Source organism: Manis pentadactyla, chromosome 13 (assembly GCF_030020395.1).
Source record: "Manis pentadactyla isolate mManPen7 chromosome 13, mManPen7.hap1, whole genome shotgun sequence".
In the NCBI taxonomy this organism is placed as follows: Eukaryota; Metazoa; Chordata; class Mammalia; order Pholidota; family Manidae; genus Manis; species Manis pentadactyla.
In genome coordinates, this window is record NC_080031.1 from 84,919,723 (window position 1) to 84,944,517 (window position 24,795).

Here is a 24,795-nt window from a genome sequence, read left to right on the forward strand (position 1 = left end):
ATCAGCCGATTCCAGCAGTCATGTGAGCCAACCAACCACTTCTTGACTAAACTAAACATCATCTTTATTCCCAGTGTTTATAGAAACTACAACAAGTGGAATTTTGGACTTAATTCCATTCTCTGTTTTTAAAGACGCAAACCCCGACTTGTTTATAAGTCAGCCTGGGCCCACACCAGCACAGGCCCCCATCCATGTGACCTCTCACTCACCTTCTCCCTTTTTGGTGGCGAGATAACCGTACACCAACCCCTCTGTCACCTTGAGAAAATATCTTCCTGTTGGTCTATAATCCCTCTGGTTCTATTTGAAAAAAGCACAACCCTAGGAAAACAAACGTGTTGATGCCTATCCAGCTTTGCAGCTGGGTCTGAAACTCGGCTCCCTTGGTTCTGAACCATACATACTTTGTTTCTAGAGGAAAATTCACTGCTTTCTAAAAGGATGAGTGGGTGTTACCTGATTATTGCATTTTAAATTATCGCCTGTGACATTTTAAAACAAGTGTCTCAGGTAACTTCTATGCTTGACACAAAAGGCCAAGAACACAAAATCTTGCAGAATCAGGTTTATGGCAGTCTTGCCACTTGTCAGGTCAAACAGACATCAGAAGAAATGTGCTTATTGCAGTTTCTCATTAGGGAGAAAGTAAGATATTTTGAAAATGGTTCTTCTCCTGTGGAAGTGCCCTTACCTTCCTCTGTGAAACACAGAATTTGGGACCCATTTCTGCCACTATCAACTTACCTTTGGGACCCAATCCTACCAACATTTTTCTGCAAGTCACCAGTCCTCTAGGACCCCAGGCCTTCATGTGAACCTGAGAGGATGATACACACAGCAGGAGCTCAATAAATGCCTGCTTTGTAAATGAATGGTACTCACCTCCTGCAAACCAAGGGATACACCTCCAAACTGGTGTAACTGACAAATGTTATGGTCTAAGACTCTTGGGCCAGATGTCTCTAAGGTGCCTCTCACATTCTAGAATTATCCACCCTCGAGCTTACAGCTCATTTCCTCCTCTCACTCCAAAACGTAGAATGCAAACTAACATTCACTGGGTACTATTTGACCTCATTTACATTTTGCAACATAGTTCACTAATTTTTTTTTACTTGCTTTTTTTTACCCTCAACAATCATCCATTTTCAGCTCTCAGGAAGCACTGAGGGACAAAAGTCTAGAAACTTCAGTTGGCTCAGACCCCAGGGTCACAGTCATCAAAAGCAGAGATGGAAGGGTGGGAAGCAAACTGTTTCCCACAGTGAAACACAGACGTTGGCTGTTAAAAGCTCCTTTCGGTGTTTGTTGGGTTCTTACTGTGTGCATTTGGTATTAAATGCAGGATGTGGGCAGCATGAGGAGGGGCGAGGTGATAAAAGATAATCTGGCATCACACAGTGTCTTTCCTTAACTTCTGCATCAGAGCTGAGCTCACTTAGAATGCCAAACTGGAGTAAACTGTCCACTTTGTTATCCAGGTTGGCCCCTGTGCATGTCCCTGCACCCAAGTCAGTGCTCCTGGGAGGGGACACGAATACTCTTTCCCCTCATGAGAAAACCGGTGGCCCTTCTTTGTCATCTCTTACCCTCCCTGCTTCCTGGAGGTCACCCCAAGTTCAATTCTTTCAACTTGTAGCAGCAGAAATGGGGGTGAGGAGTGAACTATTCTGCACAGTGTGGAAGCAAAGCTCAATTCTGGCTGACGAGGAATAAAATCTCCAAGAAGGAAATGTGTTCATTCCAAGGGCCTTTCCCAACCACAAAAGGATCGACTGGATCAATTAACTAGGAGCCCTCTGTAGTGCCCAGCACCGTGGCAGACTCAGCCTCAAGGATCAGTTATTTAAGTTCCCTAAGCCATAAACCGCGGAGAAATCTGCTCCTCCCCCCATATGGCATTTCCTAATGAGCACTGCTTGGATGCAATCATTTCTCCCCACACATCCTTTCCTCCAATTTCAACAGAATGAAGAATTGCAGAGAACAGGCCTCATAAAGTGCTCTGTTCCTGGCCTTGCAGTGTGAGCGTTCTCCCTCACTTTCTGCCATTCTGGTGGGATCCCAGAACAGCCTGACCTTAACACCTCACTATGCGGATGAAGGCTTTTTCCAGCAATACAGTCAGAAACAGAAAATTAAGAGACAACGAAGATGAGAAGGTATTCCAGCTCATACCACACCCCCTTTCTCTTTAAATTTATGCACACTAGGACAAAAGATTAAGATTAAAAGATAGGTCTCTTGAAGAAAAAATTTTAAAGGCCCTTTGTACAGGATCACTACCCTTTTGGGGGAACTTTCTTATTTAAATATATTTATTAATTCTTAAGTTATCAGATAATCTAGATGAATACAGTGGCTTGGAAGGTCTACATCTCTTAATGCAAAGAGCTTAATGCAAAGTTCCCTAAACTTTATTTACTCAAAATTACAGGTAAAAACTCAAAAGGTAGACAAGGGATTGGGGTTATGATTAACGTGTATGGAGGGGAACAGGCATCCAAAAAAATCTACAGAAAAGCTAATTATGTTGCCAGCTAGAATATTAATAACTTGCTGACTTAACTCCCCATGACAGATCTAATTAGAAGGTGGTAATAAATGTTTCTAGGTGTTTAATTAAGTGTGATAATTATTTCTTTCCTTAAAGAGAGATGGAGTCATATGTTTACATTTCGAAGCATAATGTTTCCTTAGTTTAAACACTGTGGAAACGCTTTTGTGTAACACAAGATTCAAACCAGGATAAAAATATCTGCTGTGATAAGCAGTACTTAGAGTGAGTGACTTATCAACTCTTAACTTTCATATGCCAATGCACAATGGCAACTTAAAGGCTGCTCTGTTCTGATGTCTTTTAGCCACTTGGTTTTGTTATCCTTACATTTCAATGAATATTCTACTCAACATGTCATTTTCCTACCATCACCCCTTAAATGAATTCTTATTAAAGAAGTGGGGAAATTTTATGAGTATCTACGTTCACAGCAAGAACATAGCAGGAATAAACTGACATATAGAAGAATTCAGGACCTCAGCAACCAAGGAATCACTTTATAGATAGATTTAAGTACAGCACTGTTATCAATGAATGCTATCAATTAACTTTTTTTAATGTAGAAATATGCCCTACATTAAGATAGTATTGGCCCCCAATAAGAAAAATTTACACAGGCATGGAGCCATCAGTCTTAAGTAAGTCAAGATTTTGTTTCAACACTGGGCACTCAACCACTGTCTCTTTCCTTCCATGATTCCCTCAGGGTACTTGCTCCTTTTACTATAGTGTTGTATTTTAGGAAACCAGCTGGATTTAGAAACAGGAGTCACTTAATCAATAAACGTTCTTCAGAAGCCCAAGTGTGGTTGTTCAGCCTGATCTTGAACATGCCTATCAGCCACCGTTGGTCCGAGCGTGCTCATCAGGTGTTTTGGAATGAGGTGCTGAGGGCTCCAATGTTTCTGACGCGCGCAAGGGCACACACGAGCACACACACACACACACACACACACAAAGGGCACACACGAGCACACACACACACACACACACACACACAAGGGCACACACGAGCACACACACACACACACACAAAGGGCACACACGAGCACACACACACACACACACACACACAAGGGCACACACGAGGGCACACACACACACACACACACACACACACACCTTTCTTCTTTAAAGGAAGTCTCCACCATCATCTCAAGACAAAACTCTAGTTCCTGCCTGGTTTACAGCGAAGGGCTGGATTACAATCTCGGTCTGCAATCTGGGGCATCCTGATAACCCTGGCGGGCAGTCCTTTGGAGAGCAAGAGCTGTGGGCAGGAAGGCGCGACGCGCAGCAGGGTCCGCGTCCGCAGGAGGAAAGCGCGAGAGGGCTCAGCGCAGGCGGTGCAAGTAGGTGAAGGGGTCGACACTAGTCCGTAAGGGCTCCCAGCCCGAGGTCTCGGGTTGTCGCTGCGACGCAGGAATTGGGTGAAACTCGGGAGTTTCCGGGGCCGTCTACGCCTGCACATTCGCACTCGCACCCACTCACACCCGCTCACACCCACTCACACCGGAACTCTCGATGAGCGGAAAGCGCGCCCCCAGCATAGCCCGCAGCCCAGAGCCGAGGAGCCCCGTGAGGGTGTGTGTAGACTCGCGCGCCCAGAGGCACTTACTCGGAGGAAGGAGCGCGGTGCGTCGGGACACTGAGAGGCGAAGCTGGGCGATCGCACGGCGCGGAGTTCCCTAGCCGCTCGGACGCTCGCGGACTCCCGCGGACGGATCAGCCGAGCGCGGGCGGGAGCCGGCGGGAGAAAATGAGCCAGGACGCGGGGGCGGGGCGTTCTAGGAGAAGGAGCCAGGAGGACGGGGCGGGGCCTGGAGGAGGAGCCAGGAGACGGGGGCAGGGCCGAGAGCTGAGAGCGAGCTGGGAGAGGGGCTGAGAGGTGGTGTTAAGTGAATTGGGCGGGGCTAGAGGGGAGAGGCTCGCGGGATAGGGCGGGGCTTGAGGCCAGGGGCGGGGCTTGGAGGAGCTTAGAGGAGGGCCTAAGGGGTGGGCGGGACCGAGGGGAGTAGCTGGGAGGGTGGGGCGGAGCTCAGAGGAGGGGCAGAGCGGGCCTGGGAGGAGGAGCGGTGGCCGGCAGTACCGCGTATGGGTAGGGAAGGGCTGAGCTGCTGGCGAGGCACGGGAGAGGAGCAGGGGCATGTAGGAGGCCGGGGCAGGGCCGGGCGTGGACGAGGAGCCGGGCAGCTCCGCGGACCCGCCTGAGGCCCTGGGTTGGGGGTGATGACCCTCAGGAGAACCCGGGAGAGCGGGGCAGCGGCCTGGGAGCTGGACCCCGACTGCGAGGCGAGACCAGGACCGGCCTGGGATACCCGCAGGCAAGATGTTACCTTTCCGGCCTCTAGGCTTCGTAGATTTAAACTTGATACCAAGCTGTGCTGAGACGGTTGAATGAGCTCCTATGTGTTTACACTGTGCCTGACAGACCTAATGAGTACGCATGGATGTTAGCGTCTGTTGCCATTATTACTATCCGTATAAGCCATCCATACCACAAAGATCCATTACGCACCTACTATATGGTGGCTTTGTGCAGAGGACTGGCAATATTAATACTAGCAAAACAATATGTGCGAGTCACTGTACTAATCCTCACAACAACCTATAGATAATAGCTACCTTAAGTTTACAAAGGGAAAGGGAAACATAGTGAAGTCATACAGATGCCCAAAGTTACACATTTAGTGGCAGAGTATGGTTGGAAGAGGAACGTAGATGAAACAGACAAAACTTACAACAGTTTGGGTTTAATGTCCAAAATGGGAATATACAGACTGTTCAGAGGTGTTCAGGAGAGTTCACTGTCCTTGATTATAGCTATGAGGATGGGAACTTCAGAAGCAGCTATAGGGGGAGAAAGGGCATTTTTCAAGCATTATGAAGGGTTGGGAAAGACGAAGAGTGGAGATTGGAATGATGCTAAAGCAACAGAAAAGGACCAAATCCAAATGCTTTCTTCCTACAGGAGCTTAAGAACATTAATTTCACTCTTGGTAAGTAGAAAGCCAGAAGGATTTTAAGCATGGGAGACATACCAAATGTTCTAGAAAGTTTAATCTGAAAACAGCATAGAGAATGCCAGAGCCAGGAAACTTGCTAATGAAATTATTTAAATAGGCCAGGTTGGGATACTGTGGTAGGTAATGACTCCAAGAAAAATGTCCATTCTCTAATGCCCAGAACTTGTGAATATGTTGCCTTAAGTGGAAAAGGAGACTTTGTAGATGTAAGGTTAAAGTCATTGAAATGGGGAGATTATCCTGGTTTATTTGGGTGGATCTAATCTAATAATATGAGTCCCATAAAGTGGAAGAAGAATGAATCAGAGAGATTCAAAGTATGAAAGGAACTTACTCTGGCCCAGGAGCCAATGAATGTGTCAGAAGCTAGCTGGTGTCCTCTAAAAGGTGGGAAATCTTCACCAACAAAAAATGGAAATTGCAGTCCTGAATTCTGCTAATAACTGGAATAAGTAAGGAGATGGATTGTCCCTTAGAGCCTCCAGAAGGGAACTCAGATCTGCTGACACTTTGATTTTATCCTTGGTGACACCCATACTGGACTTCTGACCTATAGAACAAAATAATAAACTTGTGTTGTTTTAACCCCCTATATCTGTGGTAATTTTGGGGGGCAGTAATAGGAAACAAATACGATGCTTTGGGCCTAAACTAAGTAGGTGGAAAGATTGATTCAAGACTTTTCCAGGCCCTAGGGATTGATGGGATGTTGGGTGAGGGAAGGCCAGTCACATAGATCTATTTCCAGGGTTTCAGGATTGGCAGGCTGTCTTTGGTGGTGCCACCCAGTAGAGGGAAGGACAAAGGCAGCTAGTTTCTAAATACCTGTTGAGTCTGCAGCGATGCAACTAAGTTAGAAATTAAAGGGTTTATACACTCTCAGGTCTCCCACCCCCAAATAATAAGAAACAATCCCTGAATGCCCATGGGCAGTGGCATTTGTCACCACCAACTTAAGAGTTCTAGTACTGGATCTGCCCTGTGTAACCTGGATGACTGGGTAAGGCACAAAACTTAATGAGACTTGGCTGCTTCTACTGTGTGAGACAGGAGGAGCCCCATCTGCATGACTGCCAGGAAGTCATGCTGTCTGCAACCTCAACCCCAGTAAATCATTTCAGCCTCCCTTGTGCCCAGGTGCACCTTGGAGCAGCAATCCCCAGGGCCCCCCTTCTACCTTTATCTTTATAGTTAAGAGAGTCTGAAATCTTTATCTCCAGCATTCCACACCCCAAATACAGCCTCTCATCATTGGTCCCCACACTCCCCCTTTACCTCAGGCAGACTTGCACTGCATCTCTCTGTCAGCATCCTTTCCTCTCAGGCCTAACCCCAAGGACCATACTTCAGTCACTCACTTCTAGAGCCTCCCATTCCTTTACCCCATTGTCCTTCCCTGTACTCACCTGGCAAATCTTTCTAGCTATCCATATTTTTTCTATGGGCTACTTAAAAGAAACCAAAAAATGTGTGTGGGTAAAACTGCACTCTTTCCAGGATTTTCAGCTGGCCTTAGTGCATCTCCGTATCAATAGGTTTTTCTAAGGGGTAGCCAGAAGTGGTCCACCTCCATATCATAGGCGATTACAAGGGTGGGAGGAGTGAAGGTAACATCTGGACTGGAGAAGTTTGGTGGGGTTCTTTTTTGCAGCCAGGTCATGAGACATGGGTAAGCAGAAGTGGACGACTGCTTGTAGGTAATAAATGGGTTTCTCCCACTTTATTTCTCCCTTTGACTGAGTTTGGCTTCAAAGTTAATTTGCCTCAGGGCTGGGAACATATTTACTTCCCCCGACCCCTATCCCTGAGTTACAAGTGAAACTTGATTCTCTCTGGATTCATGACCTCTAAGCTCACCTAGGTCTTCATGCAGCCTGGACATCCTCCTGCATGGATGGGAAGAAGAGGGGCTCAATCTTTACCCCTTTCCTGGAGACATCTTTCCCATACCTCATCCTTCCTGTTATTGATATAAAATCTCATCACCTATTTCATAGGGAATATACAGATCAATAGTTTTCTCGACTTCCTGCCCCACATACCAAAAATGCCACCTGCATCCACACTCATCATGATGTCCTTTCTTCTCATCCAAATGGATCAGAGCAGACCCACTTACCAGTTATCTGCCTCCCCCCCTGCCCCAATACCCTCCTTTTTATCTCCAGGGACTGCATTCCATAAATATCTTCTTTTATCCTCAACCTCTATCTATACGTCAAAAAACATAAAAATGCTTAAATTAAAAAATATAAAATTCGCCATGGACCCTACCACTTTATCTCATCACAATCCACTTTACTAGGGTTATCTAGACCTGAGAGACAATGGGTGCTGATAGTAGAGGCAATGCAGAGCGGCTGTTTGCCTCCTTGCTTACTCTAGGGGTCTGGGGAAGAGGCCTTAGAATCTCAGACAACTGGCATCACTGTCATCAAAGATTGTTAGTCTTTCGTCCCTTTAACTTTGGTAAAGACATAGGATTCCACCTTATTTCATAGTGTGATAACACCAGAAATTAACAAGGTGATTAACTTTCCTACCTTATTTATGGTAGATGACAAATGGTGGATTATAAAAATATAGTTAAGACTGTAGTTGAAGTCCTTTTGATAAGATCTCAGATTTAAGGTGGACATGTAGACCCTTTGGTGAGACAGAATTTCTGTCACAGCAACCTCAAGAGGCCCAAGGTAGAGAAGGGCCTGTTTTTCAGAAAAAAAATATATGGATGTGGCTTTTGTCTACTGCACTGAATAATTTAATATATAAGAAACTCACAAGTTTTTAAAAGTAATTTTATTAGATTGAACTGTAATAGATAGGAATAGCACAAAATATAGAGAGGCCTCTGAACTGTAAAACCTCTCTGGCCAGGAAACAGGCTGAAAACACTATTCAGTTAAAAACATGGGCCACTTCCTTGGAAGGATGATTCAGAGGTAGAAAAAAAACCCAGCCCAAATGGTGGAGCCAAGAGCCGTGAAGAACAACTTCTGGGGAGCAGGATTACTCAAGCACTGGTGACATGTGTCCAGCTAAATTTCAGAATCTCTATGGACCAGCGACTACTACGTAACTCTTACTTTCCCCCTTTTAGAATGGGAGCTACCTATCTCTGTCTCACCACTGTGTGTCTCATTATAGTTGACCGTGACACCGTTAGGGGTAAGGAGTGTTGACCCCTACCCCGTGCAGTCAAAAATCCAAATATAACCTACTCCCCCAAAACTTAACTACTAATAGCCTGTTTATGATAACATAAACAGTTAACAATTATTTTGTATGTTACATCTATTATATACTGTATTCTTACAAGCTAGAGAAATTTTTCAAATTGTTGCAAATCTCCCCCAAACCACAGAGTTCAAGGGTCAACTGTAGTTCACAGGCCAACTGTAGTCACAGAGACTGAGAAGTACTCTATGTAAGGAACTTCATTCAAGGTGCCACATACACACCTGGACCTGATTTATAGGATGGGCTCTTGGGGCTCAAGTCTGATCCTGGTGAACAGGATGAGAATACTGGAGCTTTGAGTGATTTGCATGTCAGAGGAAAGTAGATTGAAAATCTTATTTAACAGATATCCCAGCCTGATAAATTGTACTACTTAAGTTTTGCTACATAGATGATAACTATATACTAAACAAACAATCAGTTGTATATAAGTAAAGCATTTCCACTGGGAAAAAAGTCATAAAAACTCAAAAACAGATTTAGCTTTCAAAATAACTGAAGCAAAAAAGCTATATGCATTTCTAAAAGACAGATGGGTACATTTAAGTAATCTATGTTCAACATTTTCCAAGGACCCCAAAGGGTAACATTTTAACCTTGCTACTTAAATACTGAGCATTAAAAATACCTCAACAATTCAAAGAGGAATATGCCTGACACAAAACCACCTCATTCAACACAGCAGCTCCTAAAGTCATCGTCCTATTTGGTATAAAAATATAGCCCCTACCCCCCGTCACCCTCCCCATATACAACTATCTTTGATATCACATTATTGAGTGGGAGTTAAAGCAGTTTGGAAAATTACTACCTCCTTCCATGTTAAAGTTTTCTGTGTATTTTTCCATACAGATTTCTACACCTCTACATACATATAAGACTAAAAAACCTGAAATAATATGGAATATTACAACTTTTACTTTGCAATTTTTCTCACCAACCTCTTTTCAGATAAAGGTTCAAATCTAACATTCTTTAGTGTTGACAGAATATTCCATTAGATGTCCTACAATTTATTCAACCATTTACTCACAAATTAACGTTTAGATTTCCAGCATTTTGCTCCAACAGATATTTCAATAAACATCTGTGTACTACTATTTTTGTGCCTGGGTGCTTTTACCTTTATAGGACAATCTCCAAAGTAAGTTAGCTCAGTGAAAGCATGTGTATTCAATTCAATCCTAATACACACCTAGGTAACTCTGTAGCAGTTTAGTTCTGCCAGCAGTGTTTCAGTGTGCCCATTTCCTTGCATCTTCACCAAAACTGATGTCATTGTTTTGATTTCATACTAATGATATATGAAATATGTTATTACATTGTTTTTTTATATTCCTTTAGCCGTTATTGAGAACATATTTTATGCTTCCTGACTTCTTCAATGACTACTCTATGAATTATTTGTGTATTTCTCCAATAATTTATTTTAAAATTCTCTTTGTATATAAGGACATTAATACTTTTCTTATTACTATGCAAAGAACTCTTCTAGTCTGTCTTTTCTTTTAACCTTGACTGTGGTCCCCTGCCATATGACATTTAAATTTTTTGTTTGGTAAACTCTGGTCCATCTGGGTTTCCAAGCTTGTTAAAAAGATCACCACCATTGAAAGGTTTTATAAGAATTGTTTTTAAATCCTTTTAAGTGGGTATCTTTGTATTACATTCTGACTGTTGAGACCAGTGTGAGAAATTGCCACACTTTTAAAAAAAAAGAAATAGAAAAGAAGAAATGAATTTGGGCAAGACAACAAGAGAGCAAGGGAGGAGGATGGAGTTGACTGTCCCATATTCTAAACAAGGAAAATCCTACATTTCAGAAAACAAAACTTGTAATGTTGTGAATTCTTCCATCATTATAAAGCTACATTCTCAGAAAACTTAAACAATATCTTTTGATGTATCCACTCCACTAATGTGGATAAAATCTTACATATGTGTACATAATTTGATACTTAAATATACACTCCAACTATTTTTATTTTTACCTTTTTCGAATAGTGCTTACCTAATAATTTAAAAACACTGCAGAAAAGTAAGAACACAGCATCTGGGAAACTATTCAATTCTTTCTACATTAACCAAATACAAATACAGAAATTCTTGATTTTAAAATGTCACATATTAAGTTAACTAAAGTGGCATAAATATTACTTAAAACAATAGCATGTTTAAATAAAAGGTCACTGCATTATTGTTTAAAATATTATGACTCTGGATGTAAATACATATAGGCTTATGTAATTTGTTATTCATATAAACCCTCAATTAAAATGCTTACTGTTCATCAACAAGACCTTTTTTCTAATAACAGTAAATTTTCTACCTCACTGAAAGTGTTTAAAGCCTTTTGAATCTTGATTTGTGAAGAAATTACTGAAAAATAACTTAAGCTTAACTAAGCTTATTAACTAAATGAACCAATAGTATTGTTTGCAATGCTGTCAGATTTCTCCATGAGAAAATAGTCATTGTTATTGCACAATTTATAGGTATAGGTTATGTGCACATAAACTCTCTACATAATGACAGTGTCTTCACTGCTACTTGCTCAACACACTTAAAATTATGAATATAATTTACAAAATCTTTAAACAATATACTTTTAAGATAAAAGTATCCTGAGGATATTACAAAATTCATTTTACCAGCCCTTCATTTCTTTGTTTTATTTGATTCTTATTTAATTTCCAAGATAATAGTTGTCCATATTTTGTTACATAAAAATGTTCTTATAGTTCCTATCAACAAAATATATTTGAGCTAAATAGTATATAATTGTCCCTTAAACACTCTGTCCCATCTGCCTCCAGTCTCCTTGGTTAAAATCAAGTATTTATCAAGTTTTCTATAATTCTGAATCAAAAAGGTATAGCACAAAAACAGAGAGATTTGGGTTAGCACATTTAAGTTAAAAGCACTGTGTATCTTTAATATTTTGGTCATATTTTATAATAATATATTTTGGCAATGATAATAAAATATAAGGTTCAGTTTATTTTTGTTAATGTTGGTCTGGCAGGTACTTTACATTTGTATATGCTGTCTATTTAATTTTACTGTTCTCACATTTGTTTCTAAAAATACTGCTATAGGGTTTTCAGAACTTTGAGACTAAAGCACCTAAAAAAAAAAATTAGGTAAAATGTTTCATTAGTGCTCAAACATCCTTTTGCAAATTTATAAACTTACTTTTAAATGTCTCATATATGCCAACACAGAATCGTTATTGCCTGCTAAAACTTACTTGACTCAATATAATCTTTAAAATAATAATCTTGGAAATCTTCCTGAAATTTACTTGAAAATTGGAATGGGAATTTAAGAAGAAAAAATATGGAAAAAAAGTTGCTAATCTAGTGGCAGTAGTTGAGTATGGCACAAAAAACATCTAAAAAGACTTGATGTTTTCTCTCATATATACACAAACTAACTTCAAATGAGATGTGCAAGATATTTTACATATATACACACACACTTGGACTCCAGAGGGGAGATTGATGAAAACTGCATAATAAGCCATGTGGCTCATTTATCACTGATGTCCCAATGACAGTTTTAATGAAGATGTTAATTTAAAAAATTTTTACCCAAATATCAATCTATCATTAATTAAGAGAAGAAGAGTTTGAGAAAGGAAGTTTGACAAAGGAAGTGAGATGTGGTGAATTAAGTGATGACTGATGTGTAACCTTACACAACTGGTATTGTTACTGTAAAAGAAATTCATGCAGAGATACCTGCAGCAGTGTTTGACAACAGTATGAAAACAAGACTCCTTGAACACTATAACATACTCACTATAACATACTATAAATATGTATTATTATAGCATTACTTACACATTCTACTTTAGGCAATGTAGTCTAATTCTGAATAAACTTGTTAATTTTTAAGGCATCAGTGCATCAAGGGCAAAGCTCCATAAAATAAATATGAAAATAAGAAAGCATTAGCTTATTTGTGGCATAGAGAGTGCTCACTGTACATTACATGTGTTGGTTATCATGGAATAGGTAATAAATTATACATCTTATTGTCAAAATGTTACAGCATAAATTTCACATCATTTTTCAACACTTCATTTAGTGGGCTGAACTGATCTGGTAGTATTCTCATTTTCATTGTTCCATCAGCTCCACATGAAAAAATATGATTTGCTGGCCCTGTCTCAATTTGCATCACTCCAGTTCCGATATTTCTGAAAATTGACTGTCGAGCATGTTCATTGATAAAAGTGTGGAGAAGACTAAATGTAGAAAGACTCCAAATCTGAAAGACATTAAGTACAAAATAAAAATTGGGATGACAGTTACCTTAAAAATCCAAATGAAAAATGTAGGCGTGTTTCCTGTGCAAAAAAGAAATTTCTAAAATAGAGAGGGAGAAAAATCTGTGTAGGCCTAAGGTCATAACTCGATTCTTTATAGGGTGTTACAGTTTTCCCAATTACTCTGTTATTACTACATTCTTCAAAATCCATCCAGTAAGAGAGGAACGTATTTTAACCCCTGCATTGCAGATGAGAAAACTTAGGTACAAGGAGGTTACGCATACATTGCTAAGACTTGTAATATTATAATGACATGTAATAAAATAATAAGATTTCCTCTCTCTCAGCAAAGCTTTCACTGTGAGTTGTATAGTGGGGTAATCCTTTCTCTATAATACCCACCAGGAGATCAGAACCACTGGAAAAAGGCAAGTACCACATCCTAGAGGTCCTCAGACCAGGCAAAAATATGTACCATCAGTAAGATGGAGTTAATCATTAAAATTTTACTATATTTTATTTACTAAGAGGCTCTACTTTCAGCCCTTACAAAAATAATGTGTCCTAAAGTAATTTATAAGCAACTTCATTTATGTGAAGGACCTAAATGCTTTCAGTACATCCATTTTAAATTTAGGAAAACCAATTTTATTTTCTAACTTTCTGAGATCACATTTAAAAAATCTTTCCTTTTGTTACGCAATTCATTAATTCATAGTACTGTAGATAGACATGATTGTTAAGTTGTGACCTCTGAATACATGGTATACTTTCAAATCTTCTTTCACTTGATTAAATAATAAAGCTCAGAATCAGAATACAAACTAATCTAAAGAAGTAATCTAAAACATAGTATGACTGATTCTGAAAACAGGGCAGTTCACATAAGAAACTAGCTTGAAACTAAAGGAAAAGATTTCTGAATGGGAGTTGGTGTATGTATTTGATTTTAAGAAAAGCCTTTTCAAAATTCTACAATTCTAGTTAGTTTTTTCTGAAAACAATATGCAGGTTCTAACAAAATAGTGCAACTGCATTAAATAGCCTCACTAGCACTTATTAAATTAATGGATTCTGAGAAACTAGATTCCTCCAGTAGGCTGCTGACCATTAGAATAACTTAGGTACTAGTCTAAACTGACATCCCTGAAGATCTCACCACATGTGGCCAAAGTACCCTCCATGAAAACCACTAGGTCTGTGTCATAAAAATGCACCATTCCTAAGCCTTGGACTTACCAACTGAGTATTTCTGGGGTGGGATCCAGCAATGGTATTTCTAGAGTGCAGTATGTTTTTTAAATAAGCTGTTCAGTGTTTTTAACAAGCTACTTAACATTTTAAACAACCCCTAGGTTTTAAATACCATGAAGTTTGAGAGGGACTTTTATAGGCAAGGCTTATCCAGGTACATTTAGAATTATTGAATGAGACACTGAGTAACTGGATATAAATACTATAAATGAAAAAACGGGGAGAAATCTGGGATAAGGGAAAATGTCAGCATATTTTACAGAACTTGAAACTGAATTTAATAACACTGAAAATGAAGTCAAGGTAATTCTAACATCTAAAATATGCTTGTATTCTTGAAAATTTCAGTTCTTTTGCATGCATTAAGCATATTTGAAGACAACTGAAAAACTGACAGTTTTCAAGTTAAGTATTATTTCATTCATTACAGATTTATTAAGTAGCCAGTAACATTGTTGACTACAAAGGAGTTAATTTTTACGATTATAAATAGACTGGTGTCATCAAAAGATTAAAGACCTAAGGTTTCTTAAAATTTCTTTCCATTTTGTAGCATTACTGTTATTTACCTTTATGTTGCCTTCAGCAGATCCTGTAACAAAGTACTCTTCAGTTGGATCAATAGCAACAGCTTTAACAGGAGAATCATGGCTCTGGAAAAGCTGCCTCTGCTGTCGTTGCCGAAGGTCAAATACACATGTAAAGCCTTTTCTGCCACCTGATAATAGTAGCTGATGTTTTGGAGCATACGCTAAAACAGTGGCTCCACTGTCATGGCAAGTAAAAGCTGAAAGTTAAGAAGTAAAAACCATTTAATAGTGTAAGAAACAGACTTCCAGCTTTGGGCCAAGGTAAAATGATAGATAGATAAAAAGAGGTAAAATGTCAGAGTGATCAAGGGTGTACATTTAAAACTTCTGCATTTTATGTCTCAAAGTGCTGGTTAAATTTTTAAAACCTCTATAATTAGTTTTACTTAGATTCTTAAAATAATATTAACCAAATTTTATTGAGTACTTAGTATTTGCCAGGTATTGTACATGCTTTGAATATAATAATTCATTTAACCCTCGTACAAGCCTGTTGGGCCAAGGTAAAATGATAGACCCTCCTTTGGGCCAAGGTAAAATGATAAACTTTACCCTCCTGCCTGAAACAATTAACAAATCAAATTATATGTAGGAAACAATAGTTTGAGACATTGGATATCAGGCAGTGATGAAAAATGACCTCTGAGAGATGGGAAACAAACTGAGCCACACAACTGCCCTAATTTACTGTCTATAGAGTGTTTTCTGGCCATGGCACAAGGGGGTATCCTAAGTTTATCTGGGTTGCTGTTTCCATGAGTTATAGTGGAAAACCTCATTAATTCACTAAAAAACAGGATAGTGTATTCAAAAGGGCTTTGCCTCATAGTAGGGCAAAATGATCCTTATACCAAATGTTTTGGTCCTTTCACAAAGTCCCCCTAAATCTATCTGTTTTCAAGTAACTTAGCCAAGATCTAACTATTTCAAGGTAATTAAGTCCTAGAATAGACCTTAAAATATTTACACAATACAAAAAGGTCAGTAACTAGTAAGGTAAAATTCACAATGCCTGGCACCTAATAAAAAACTACCAGGCATGCACAGAAGCAGGAAAATACAACCCATAAGAAGAAGAAAATTCATCAATGGAAACTAACCTAGAAATGGCACGGATGATAAAACAAGTAGATGAGAAAATTAAAAATTATTATAATTGTATTCCATATGTTCGATGAAACACTGAGCATGGTAAGTAGGGTCATGAAAGATATACATTTAAAAAATACCCAAATCAAAAGTCTAAGGGATAAATAACTACAATGTTCAAATTAAAAATACACTAAAAAGGATTAAGAGCAGATTAAACACTAAAAAAAAAATTAGTGAACCTGAAGACATAACATAAATACCAGAAATATAAAAACACAGTATGTTTTCTTAATAAAAAACAACAAGGTATAGCCTAATAAATCTTAGGGGAAAAAAAATCTAAATAGCTCAAAGACAACATGGCATATTGATGAAGAGTGAAGATTTGGGAGTCAGATGCCAGAGTTTAAATCCTGGACTTTGTTTGCATTTAAATGTATACCTCACCTTGGGTGAACTATTTAACCTAAGTTTCGGTTTCATGACTTGTAAAAGTGGGGATAATACCACCTGCCAACAGGCTTGTACGAGGGTTAAATGAATTATTCAAAGCATGTACAATACCTGGCATATACTAAGTACTCAATAAAATTTAGTTAATATCATTTTAAGAATCTAAGTAAAACTAACTATAGAGGTTTTAAAAATTTAACCAGCACTTTGAGACATAAAATGCAGAAGTTTTAAGTGTACACCCTTGATCACTCTGACAAATGGATACATTTGTGTAACCATCACTCAGATCATGACACACAATGTTTCATCATCCCAAAAGTTCCTTCATGCCTCTTAGTGGTCAAGCCTCCTCTTCTACAAAGGCAATCACTATTCTGATTTCTATCTGCTTAGTTTTTCCTATTCCTGAACTTCACATACATGATATTATATGGTATACACTCTTGTGCCTGGCTTCTTTTCCTTCAACATGTTTTAGAGTTTAATCCATGCTGTCTCAAGTATCAGCAAGTCATGCTGTTTTATTGTGGAATAGTATTCTATTACATAAATATACCACATTTTCCATTGGACATTTGTGTTGTTTCTAGTTTTTTGGCTATTATAAGCTGCTAAGAATATTCCTATACAGGTCTTTTTGCAGACATATGCTTTCAGTTCTCTTGTATATATGTAGAATATATGTTGCTGGGTCATTCTAAGTGCATGTTTAATATCATTGCAAATTGCCAAAGAGTTTTCCAAAGTAGTTGTATCATTTTATGTTTCTGTCAGCAAATCATGAGGGTTCCAATTTCTCCACATCCTCACCAACACTTGGTATTCTAGAATCTTTAATTTTGGCCATTTCAGTGCATAGAGTGGTACCTCATGGTGAATTTAGTAGTTTTTAAGTCTTCAAAATTCATTTCTTTCCTGGATTATGCTTTTGGTGTTGGATCTAAAACCTTGTCTCCAAACCCAAGGTCACCTAGATTTTCCTCCTGTATTTTCTTCTAGAAGTTTTAAAGTTTTTAATTTTACATGTAGGTCTATGGTCCATTGAATTAATTTTTGTAAAAGGGATGAGGTTTATACTTAGGTTCATTTTCCTACATATCAGCATCCAATTATTATAGGATTATTTGTTGAAAAGACTACCTGTCTCCATTGAACTGTGTGTGTGTCTTTGTTAACGATCAGTCTACTATTTATGTGTGGGCCTATTATTGGGTTCTCTATTCTGTTCCATAATCTGAGTCTATTCTTAAGCCAATACCACAATGTCTTGACTACTGTAGCCTGTAGCTTTACAGTAAGTCCTAAAATCAGGTACTGTGTGTCCTCCAAGTTTGTTTTTCTTCAGTATTCAAGGTCTGCTGCCTCTTTATATAAACCTTAGAACCAGTTAGTTGATGTCTACAAAATAGTTTGCTGGGGTTTTGATTAGTATTGCTTTGAATCTGTAATGTTGGGAGGAAATAACATATCCAACAATATCAATCTTCCAATCTGTGGATGTGGAATGTCTCTCCATTTATTCAGATCTTTGATTTTCTTTTTTTGCAGTTTTCCCAACAGATGCTAAACATATTTTGTTAGATTTATGCCTCAGTCTTTCATTATTTTCAGTGCTATTAAAAATGGCAATTTAAAAAAATTTCATATTCCAACTGTTGCTTGCTGGTATATGGTAAAGCAACAGATTTTAGTATATTGACTTAGTATCCTGTGAGTTTGCTATACTTGCATGTTAGTTACAGGAGGTTTTCGTTTGTTTTTTAAGTTCTTTGGGATTTTCTATACAATCATGTCATCTGTGAATAAAGGCAGTTTTATTTCTTCCCTTCCAATCTGTATACCTTTTAGTACCTTTTCTTGTCTTATTGCATTAAAGGACTTCTAATACAATGTTGAATAGGAATGGTGAGAGGGGACATATCAAGGTATAGTGAAAAGTTAATTATGTATATTGCATTTTTCTTCTTTCAAACTCTGTGCCATCGTGTGCATCATAAACCTTACAGGTTAATAAATATGTGTCATTAAAAACAAATCCATTTAAAAATCATTTTTAATTTATTAATTTAGTGACTTCCAAAAATTATAAAATTCTTTCAAAACTTACCATGGACTAAACTATTGGCAGGTGCTACAAGTGTATCCCACAAACATATATTTCTGGAAAAAAAAAGATAACTTCTTGAGTGACACAAAAATTTAACAACAAAATAAAATATGTCTCATACCATTATATAACATTTAAATGTTACTCTTGCAGAAAGTTCTTAAATTTATAAAAGCACCAAACATAAATAACCACTGTTTCTGCATGATTACTTTTTATACACCATTGGCTTACAAACTGAACAACTTACATTAGCATGTATTTACAAATAATACTATATGTATTATGTAATATATAAACTGTTTGTATTCATTGAATCTTTAATAGCTGGACTACAAAAAAAGGTACACTGAATTTTCTTGAACATGCAGAAAACTTATTTCTACTATGAATGGGAGCTGTTTTTACTTCTTTCTATGAGTTGCAAAGGACAGATATATGTAAACATTTCTATGGAAAATGGGCCAAAGGCTCCATATTCCTACAATCCTACTTCTAGTGCCAAGTGAGACCTCACAGATAAATGTAAAAACTCAGCAACCTCAGTAGGCCTTGATCTTAGAACTCAGCTGTTATGGGGGAAGTCAAATTGGGATGTAGAAACGGAAGCAGCAGCAGACATTTTCTTGTACATAAAAGCTTTACTGCTGGATGGATGGCAACTTAATAGCTATGGTACAATGAATGAGTCTTTGAGTTTCTTGTTTGTTATTGTGAAATAGTGATAATATCTACCTAATAGAGCCATGGTGAGGATTAACTCAATAGCATGGCCAATAAATAATAGTTCTTTTTTTTTTTTTGTCTCAAGTTTTTTTTAACACATAGGGAATAATGTGGAGAAAAATTAATTCCACCAACAATCAAATCCTTTTCTCCTAAAGTCTTAAGATTAGAATATTAAAAATACAGAAGGAATAGATTGTTTTCATCAGAATTTTCTTAGCTTCACAATTAGAACACTAAAAATGCTCTAAGAAATGTGTCTTCAGATATAAATATTTAAAGCATAATTGTGAAAACATTCAGAGATGTACAGACATAAAGCAGTTTTTAAAAAAGAGAGCTTAGCTATACACACATACACTTCAATTTCAGGTATAATATCTTACCTGTTGTCAGTTGAAAGACCAGCTGTAGCTATCAGAGAGGATGAACTAACGAAGACAAAATCATTGGCTGTTTTGTTATGACACTGCCAAGTCTGGAATGGTTATGAACAACAAATGTTACTGCTGTCACTATTTTATAACTGGATACATGCATTAATCAAAAAGTGATCATGTAATATGTAGCTTACTTTAAACCCTTTGTGTCCTTTTCCCCCTGAACTTTAGAAAAATTTCAAGAGTAATATGGAGAACTCCTTACCCAGACTCAGTAATTTTTATATTTTGCCATTTTGTTTTGCCTCTTTTTCTTTCTCTCTCACACACACACACACACTCTCTCTCTCACTCTCTCTCCCCTCCTCTCTTTCTCTCTCGCTCTCTTCTCCTGAAACCATTTAAATAATTTGCTTAAGTCATGACCATTAGTGAGACCCTTTGCTTTTGCTCAAGCAAAGTTCAAAGGCAAACAAAAGCAGCTTAAACTCTAAACATTTTTCTTAGAATATTTGAGAAAAACATTTGTCTTTGAAGACAGAACCCAGGATTTTACATTATTTCAGACTGAATTATTTTCAGAAATACTTAAACTTTTAAATAATATTTAATATGTGAATGAAAACATTAATTCAACAAAATTAGAAAATGTATAATGTTTGTCAATATTCCATTAAATAAAAACTTAAGATATTTTGAAAGGCTTAGTCAACAAAGTCTTCTAAATCATGTTTGTTCAGATGTTTCTCTTCAATAAAAAATGAATTTTTTAAAGTACATAAAAATCATCACATGAAACATTTTTTCTCTTTGAGTCATTTCCCCAGTCCTCCTGACCACCACTGGAGCTGGGCTAGATGATACGTCCATACAACAAACAAAATTTACTTTAGTTCCCAAAGCCAATTATGTATATTCTTAATCCAATTTATCTTTTTAAAAAGTTAAAAAAAAAATGCAGTCCTATAGGGAACATAAACTTGTATATTTAAATATGTTGGCTTAATGAAACTATGAGGGAAAATAAAATATTCTTTCAAGGTACCCTCACCACACCTCCCTTGCTTGTTTTCACATACTATATTCTAGCATTTAGCCTTGGATGAATTACTGTAATCTTAGACCGTATTCTTAATTTTTTCTTGATAGATATTTTGCTTAGTCCTATAAACGACTATACTGAAAAGATACATTAAACATAAATTTAGTGTTGTATGAAGCTGTAGAAGGTTCATTAAGCCTGTATGGTCCTGAATAGAGATGTACCTTTTTTTTTTTTTAAAGAGATGGGCAAAACCTTTATAGTACCAGCTACAGGATATCTTTTCTACTTTGTTTGTAAGTGTTAACTGCAGAAAAACAACCAGATGAATGGCCTGTTTATCATTCTTTTTAGATCTAATATACACTGCAGCTTACTGAGGCTAGAAAAGGACTTCAGGAGCCCATAGATTGTATAGATCCCTGGAGGTACCATATTGATTCTGTACAGGTTAATTTTCCAAGTTACCAGAGACTAAGAGGTTTTATACCTCACAGTAATTGCCTCATAATACAAGGTCAGAAGCTTATAGGAAAGTGATTGACTATATAGAACTAGATAGATTTTACTTTTTGGCTTTAATATTTCTTGCCTCAAATATATATTCTGGATTTCTCTAATACAAAGTTAAAAAATTTTTAAAGGTAAGAATTCTTGACTTACCAGGTATGGCTTAGGCATGCTTCCAGTAACTGGACAACACTTCCAGTTTGTTTGATACAAACTTAAATATCCATCAGCATCAACTATTCCAAACTTAGAGAAAAAATTTTTAAGTGTTTAATACAAATACCAAAGCACATATTTACGCACACCATCACTGTGAATCCTGCATTTTGACTCTCAAACATGACTGATAAATTGTTTGACTTTTCACTTCACCTATGCATGGATCTGATCTAGAATGAATCGAGCTAGAATCTATAATTAATCATGAATTTAGCTAGATTTGGCTACTGCTTAAAAGAATTCCAGAGTGGACTTAAAGGAAACAAGTATCAGACACCTGTTTTAATATACTAACCAACAGCACAGTCTGCATATTCTCTCTGAGTACTCCAAAACAGGGTACTGGATTTACATGTTAGGCCATGTAACAAAGTTTTAGAATATATAAGATAGAAAACTATTCATTTTGATATAGACAAAATAAGGACTTTAACAAATATAAAATAAGGAAAACATGTAGACAACAGTAGAGAATAAAATGAAGCAAAGATAATCATAGAAAAGGAATTCCACTATGGGAACTCAGGGCATTTTGACTGGGAAGATGTCTAAATCTGATAAGGGAGTATATGATACAGATCTTGAAGGATGAGTAAGACTGCTAACAATTTTTTTCTTAGGTCATAAAAATAATGCATACTTGTATAAAATATATAACATAAATGTTATGGACTCTCCCATCTCCAGATCTAACTACTATTAAGAATTTGATATATTCCCTTTCAGATTTGTTCTACAAATACTCAAACTTTCACACACAGAGGGGGATTTCTAAAAAATCACTATAAAATACAGTGCCACAATTACATTTTTCACGTATTATAGCTATCTTTTCATATCAGTACATATAAATCTACCTCATTCTTGTGCTGTATACTATTACATTGTATAGTTACAACTTTTTAGAACTTTTCCCTTATAAACAGTTTTTAATTTTCCTTATTATAAAAAGTGGTGTTTTAAACATTCTTGTACATATACTTTTGAGTATTTACTTGAGATAGACACTTAGAAATAGGAACACATTGTCAAATGGTATCATTTAAAATTGGTGGGTGAAGTCGAAATTAAATCCTAAGTGGTAATGTCAACTTACCCATTTTTCTTGCACATCAGTCAACATCGCATATTACTAAAATTTAAAATATTTGTTCATTTATAGAAAGAATGCTCATTTTAATGTGGATTATTAATGGAGATTAATGGCCATATATAGTTTGTAAATGGAATGACCATATTCTTTATTTTTCTAGTAAGTTGTCTTTTAAAACTTTTGATTGATAGGGTTAATATTAGGAATACAAACACATTGGTTTACTATATTTGTTGCAGATATTTTTCTAGGGTCTATCTTTTTTGTGATTTATCCTGTTTTCTGGAGTTGACCTAGGTACATTGTTCAGAAAGGGTATTTGGAAAGTATTAAGTCTTGCATACTTAAAAATGTGTTTACTTTGTTGTCAAACTCGAATGATAGTTTGGACAGACATCAACTCACAGTTCCCATTCCTTGTCCATCAAGATTCTGTGAAAACAGGGCTACTATCTACTTGTAGACTCTATTTTTGACTATGCCAATGCCATTAACTTTGGAGTGGGGATGGAGCTGTTCTAAGCAACCATTTTTACCCCTGTTCCCTTCTACAAGATCTCTGTATACTTGACATAAAAAATAAAAATCAAATGATCAGGATGTACCTGGGCATTTCTCAGTGTTTCCACCTAGTACTTGGTAGGCCCTTTTCTAAAATTCTACTTTTTTCTTTGTTTTGGGGATATTTTTAGTTTACTAGCCCTTTAAATATGATGTTTCTTTTCCATCATTTTTTCCCTTCTTTGAAAATAACTTTTAAACGTCTTTTAATGACTTCCCGGATCTAGTCTCAACTTCTTTCTTGGATTATTTTAATCATGGGGTAATTTCCAATTTGTACTTTCTAATTACAAACTTGACTTTCAACTATTTTCATTCTGCTATTCAACCCTTCTAATGAGTAGTTCCCCAATTAACCCAATTTTTGGAAATCATATGTTTTTAATTTCCAAGAATTCTTCTCTCTTCTCCTACTGCCTTATTTCATGGTAGTCTATTCTTGTTTTAGTATCTTCTTGAATCTGAGGGTTCCTCATAGGTTATTTATTCTGCTTAATGCCCCTTTTAAGGCTCTTAATTTTTCTGCAAAGTTCAGTGACTTTTGGTAGCCCATTTCTAGTCATAAATGGCAAACTGATCAGCATTACAGTGATATAGTATAGGTCATCTGTTCCATTTACCCTTGCAGACTTCCCTACTAAAGGAGATGGCATGCTTAGGTGTTGTGCTATTTGGTTCCATCATGGCTAAGGGGAATGAACTGTAAATTGACTGCCTGTCAAAGATACTTGGGCAGGCAATGAACAATAGTTTGCTGTGAGTAAAAATAGCCTATATGGGAAGTTATAGTGAGTGCTAAATCTGTGAAATAATTCACATTGCAGGTCTTCAAAGCTATGCTAAAGAATTTGGGTTTCTACATATGATGAGCCTTGAAGGGTTCTTGAAGAGAATAATAATATGATCTCACCTATAGTGTAGTTATATAACCATGTTGTTATGTAGCTTTGTTGGCAGCATAAGAGAGATAAGGGTTGAAGTACAGAGATGAGTTAGGAGCAATATAACATTGACAACCAAAGTGAAAAAGCATGAGCATATATTGATAGGTTATACAACTGAAGGCATAGTAGAATTCTAATGTCTTCTAGATTAAATCTTCTAATTTCCCATTAAGGAACAAAGAATGTTGCTAATTAGTATTAAAAAATTATATGCTTTCAAAATTTTATTTCCTAACTATATGAAAATATTATCATTGACTTCGGTGAAATGCTAATAGAGCCATATGATAAAGGTGGTAGGCAAAAAGGTTGCAGTACCCCATGATAAAATTAATGAGTGAGGAGGTTTGGAGATTGAGGGAAAAGGAAAGTCAAGATGTACCATCAGCTAGGGCCTATGTGAGTGTTTTTGGTGAAGTTTGGTTTGTGAAGACAAAGAGCAGGATGATTTCCCTTTCAATCGTTGTTTAGGGTGCTAGTGACATGGCTGGCACAGAAGGAGGCAGTTTGAGAAAAGTAGGCATATGGGAAAATGGGAACTGAAGGCGGTAAATGATGTTCTAGAGCAGGGTGGACAAACTTTTTCTTAAAGGATGATAAAGTAAGTATTTTAGACTTGCCAACCATAAAGTCTTTCTTCTGAACTCTACTGTTGTAGTAGAAAAGTCAACAAATAATGAATGGGGTAGCTGTGTCCTAATAAAATTTTATTTACA

At 37.2% G+C, this 24,795-nt stretch overlaps 2 protein-coding genes across 10 annotated transcripts in view; both read right to left on the reverse strand.

The window, feature by feature from the left end:
* TNFAIP8 (TNF alpha induced protein 8) overlaps positions 1–4,356 on the reverse strand; it is a 112,200-nt gene extending 107,844 nt beyond the window's left edge. Inside the window, exons 1-2 of one of the 3 annotated variants that reach the window (XM_036903240.2) lie at positions 4,182–4,356; positions 748–820 (exon numbers count right to left, since the gene is read on the reverse strand). In XM_036903240.2, the coding sequence (XP_036759135.1) occupies positions 748–814 (67 nt within the window). In that variant the 5' untranslated portion in view covers positions 815–820; positions 4,182–4,356. The remainder of the gene's footprint in view (positions 1–747; positions 821–4,181) is intronic. The other 2 variants (XM_057490724.1, XM_036903242.2) reach the window with 2 other exon arrangements.
* A 4,015-nt stretch (positions 4,357–8,371) lies between these two features.
* DMXL1 (Dmx like 1) overlaps positions 8,372–24,795 on the reverse strand; it is a 169,501-nt gene continuing 153,077 nt past the window's right edge. For all 7 annotated transcript variants that reach the window (XM_036903236.2, XM_036903234.2, XM_036903230.2 and 4 more), the window contains 5 exons: positions 21,416–21,508; positions 19,717–19,808; positions 18,605–18,657; positions 14,929–15,146; positions 8,372–13,104 (listed from right to left, as the gene is read on the reverse strand). In XM_036903236.2, the coding sequence (XP_036759131.2) occupies positions 12,880–13,104; positions 14,929–15,146; positions 18,605–18,657; positions 19,717–19,808; positions 21,416–21,508 (681 nt within the window). In that variant the 3' untranslated portion in view covers positions 8,372–12,879. The remainder of the gene's footprint in view (positions 13,105–14,928; positions 15,147–18,604; positions 18,658–19,716; positions 19,809–21,415; positions 21,509–24,795) is intronic.